Consider the following 4,166-nt stretch of genomic DNA (forward strand, 5'->3'; position numbering starts at 1 on the left):
ATGAGGTCCTGTCACTTGGCTCGCAGTTGGGCGTGTTTTGGCTATTAAAAAGACCCAGGGCGTGGAACATATTTGAAGGGACCAAGAAGACATTTGATTTTAGGCACCACCCTTATCTTTGTTGTTAAATAGTTATCCAGATACTTCAATGACTTAATTACTACAGCACAGACTGCATGTCGGCACTATTAGAAGGTGATCTACTGTATATAAGGGTTTCTGTCCAACGCCTCCATAATATTCAACATCAAGCATCAAAACAGCAGAGGTAAAACTGTGACATCCTGCTTTAAAAGCTGAAGTGTAACTGTGTTTTTAATAGTATTTTTTTCTGTCGTTACGCAAGATGGCTTTTGCTCTTGGCTCGCTGTTCCTCTTTTGCAGCATTAGTTCACTGTTGACCGGAGTTGTAAGTAGAAAGCTCAGCTGCATTTTCACTATTGCATTAGTTATTTCATTTTTCTGCAATCAAATTTCTAAAACATGCTTTTCTCCTTCACAGTACTCTCGGACAAACCTTCACGAGAATGGTTGGTAGCTGTGTCTAAATGAGATTCATTAAAAATAAAAAGAAACAATTAATTCTTAGTCATGCCATACCAGACTTAAGTGCCATATTTCGCTTTCTTTCTAAAACAACCATTACGTAGGAAACAGCTGCTGTCCTAAAGGCTGGACTCGGTTGGACCATCGCTGTTTCATCTACCAAGATGACCGCAGGGAATTTGCAGATGCAGAAGTATGGAAAATGACCCACAGTAGTTGTGATGAAGCACTAAATAAGTTTTCTGCTTTCACAAGCAGTTTTCCAACAGTATCTGCTGATTGGCTAAATATTAAGGATACATCTGAATGTACTTTTTAGATCAGAAAAAGATGGTATCTTTGTCTTACATTACAGTTTTGTCCAAGTACATAAGTGGATTTGTTGTTTCTTCATTTAGAAGGTCTGCCAGGTTATTGGTGGCAATCTGGCCTCTATCCACAGTACTTTGGAATATACCGTAGTTCTTGAAATGATTAAGGAAGCCTCTGACTCTTCTGATGATGTTTGGATTGGACTCCATGAGAGCATAGAGGTGAAGTACTTCCTAATTCTTCAAACTAGTGACAACTATTTCACAATGAACTGCTGATACAAAACATGAAAAACAAAAAAAGCTTGATCTGAGTATTTAAAATTCTGTCTTAATGTCACAACGGTATGAACATTTTTTTCAGCAGCAATAAGTTTTTTCTTCTGGTGTGACCAAATGGTCTTTTGTGTTCCAGGAAAAGGCCTTTTTCTGGACTGATGGGTCATCCGTTGATTTCACTACATTCAATGATAATGTCACTTCTGGAGATTGCGTTGAAATTGAATTCCAAGGTAAATATACATCCTGTATACGTACAAAAAGTGGCAAAACGTCTACTATTATATTTGACCTGAATGTTATACTGATGATTTGGTAGGTAGTATAATTAACAAAGAGACAAATTACAGATATTAGCAGAGGTTTTCATAGTCGTCACATTGCTTTGCATTTTCTTCTAGATGGTCAATGGGACAACGACAGCTGCTATGACAGGAACAGATTTGTTTGTGCCAGAGATATTGAACAATGCTGCCAATGACAAGCCCCCCAACCATCATAAAATCTATAACAATGCCTTGAAAACTTTTAAAATTACTGGCCCGAAATCAATATTGAGTGTTCTCATTCTTTATTTTATTGATTTATTTGGAGGTTTTCACTAGATTTGTGCTCAGGACCACACGTTCCAAGACTTGTCTCACCGAGACCAAGATGAGACTGAAATTTTAGGGAGTCAAGACCATGACAAGACCAAGACCAACACAACCTGAGAACGTGACAAGACCAAGACTTTTTGGAGTTGAGAATGAGATGCGACGTAGACCTTTGATATGTGGTGTCGGGAATAGCATCAGGACTATAAGAAAAGACGACTTTCAACTGTACAACAAGCAAATTATTTAGTGCATTCTCGAGACTGAGACTTTGATTTTGAGTGCTACATACAACCCCAGCCTTGACTCCAAGAACAGTGTATTCCTTTTTATTGATTGTTGTCAGTCAAATAAATGTTTAGCAATGCAATAAAGTGTGCAAGTTTGTGTGGGATATGAGATTTAATTCATTTCAATTCAAGAACACAGCGAAACTTTTTTTAAATTTAACATTTGAAAATTACACACTACAGACCACAAAACAAATTTGTCGAAAAGTTAGTATAATATAGTCAGTATAAGTAAACGTATACTTAAATAATGTACTCTCATTCCAAATTATTCACCAATATCCTTACTCATGTACCATCTGCTATCTAGAAGAGGACCAAAAATACATTGGTTGTAAGTAGACAATTTTTGGACCCTTTAAAGCAAAGGTTTGCAGTGTTAAAACTTCTAGTAAGGTTTGAATGCTTAATGCCTTGCTCACATGATGTTCCAGCTATACAGGACAGGATTCAGACAGGGCAACTTTAAGACTACATTTTTCAACCGCCCCAGGCCGTAGATTGTTTTGCAAGACATTTGCGAATGTGTGAGAAAGTACCGTATATGATCTGTCTACTTAAAAATGAATAAATAAATAAATAAATAAATAAACCTCTGCTTGGAAAACCCTTTAAAGCTGTCAACAAATTAGATCGGTTTTTATTATCAACAGACTCAAGGTCCAAAATACAACAACACAAAACAAGGACATGATGTAAAAAATAAAAACAAAATAAGAATATAAAAAGAGAACAACACTGATACAGCATTGGGTCTCCTAGCGACCCACTTTTAAAAGCCACCTATACCAGTGCTTCCAGAATTGTGCCAAGTAGCGTGTAGAACTATGCAAAATGTTAGTCAGGCCCAACACAATCACATTTTTAGTAGCATTCAAACAACTAATAAGATTTAACCTTAAGACAGACTCTCTGAAAGCCTGTTTATTATAATTTGATAACAGATGCACAGTGTAGAGGGGTGTCCAATATGCCTTGAACAAGGCCAGCTTGACCTCTACTGAGCACTGACCAAATTTCAGAGAAAGAACACTGGCCTGGACATAAAGGGAACGACAATGTCAAAAAATGTCCTCATTGTCGGTCAGCGCGTCTGAGATCCTATGACTGAGATATTTCACCTGACTACAGGACTTTGAAACTAGACCTGACAACTTAAAGTCAGGGAAAACCAACCATTTGTTCTCATTTGTTCTTACAATCATAAGGACACTCTTTGAATCATTATTTTATAGTTTATAACTCCCATACCTCGAACACACAGTGAGCAGCTGCAGCAGACCAGCTGAACCTGGGCTAAGTAACACACAATCATCTGCATACATTAGATCAGGGGTGGGCAAAGCAGTCTTCGAGGGCCGCAGTGGGCCCTGGTCTTTGTTCCAGCTGATTCAGCACATACAGTTTAACCAATGAGGTTTCAGCGGAAGCAAGAAGCACCTGACTGCTATCAACTGATTGCACTTGTAAGAAACCAGATTGGTGAAAGGCTGTCACCTTGATGGGTATGAACAAAAAACAGCACCCACGGCGGCCCTTTGTGAAATAGTTTGCTCACCCCTGCATTAGATGGTTCACTACCTAATTAAAAAACCAACACAATACAAGGCTCTGTGTTGGAAACTATAATAGAAAAATTTATTGTCTGTTCCCAATGGTGACAGAAATTCTTCCCCAACAGCTAGAGCCTGGGCCGGCCCAGCCTATACGCAGATTATGCAGCTGCTTAGGGCCCCTGACCACTACGGGGCCCCCAATCTGGCAAATGTTTAATTTATATTCTATTTTGTTTACTACAGTTTGCTTTATTTGACTTTTGATACTTGATTACAAGCTTTAAAAAATAAAAGTTCTTCCTTAACTTCTTTCTTTCCTCTTTTAGAAAAAGGTTTGGCGCTATCTACTGTAAGTACTGACAATCATTTGGGGTGAGAAGTTTGAAGTATGCAGTGTAACAAAATCTGATTAATATACAAAATATGGACGTATGGGTTGGATTGCATGTATGGGTTTCACAGTACACTGTGACGAAATGGTGGGCCAAAAATGTGGGCCCCTTTGCATTATTTTGCTTAGGGCTCCAAAATGGCCTGGGCCGGCCCTGGCTAGAGCTCACAAACACATTCAAATGTTCCCATCAAGAC

At 38.4% G+C, this 4,166-nt stretch overlaps 1 protein-coding gene across 1 annotated transcript; it reads left to right on the forward strand.

Annotated features, from left to right (window-relative positions):
- The first annotated feature begins 216 nt into the window (after positions 1-216).
- Positions 217-2,044, forward strand: LOC130912364 (galactose-specific lectin nattectin-like). Its single transcript, XM_057830409.1, has 7 exons — positions 217-268; positions 347-409; positions 503-530; positions 651-739; positions 945-1,079; positions 1,273-1,369; positions 1,538-2,044. The coding sequence occupies exons 2-7, from the start codon at positions 347-349 to the stop codon at positions 1,615-1,617; spliced, it is 492 nt and encodes a 163-aa protein (XP_057686392.1). The 5' UTR covers positions 217-268; the 3' UTR covers positions 1,618-2,044.
- Positions 2,045-4,166: the final 2,122 nt, after the last annotated feature.

The sequence above is a fragment of the Corythoichthys intestinalis genome, chromosome 2 (assembly GCF_030265065.1).
Source record: "Corythoichthys intestinalis isolate RoL2023-P3 chromosome 2, ASM3026506v1, whole genome shotgun sequence".
Lineage (NCBI taxonomy): Eukaryota > Metazoa > Chordata > Actinopteri > Syngnathiformes > Syngnathidae > Corythoichthys > Corythoichthys intestinalis.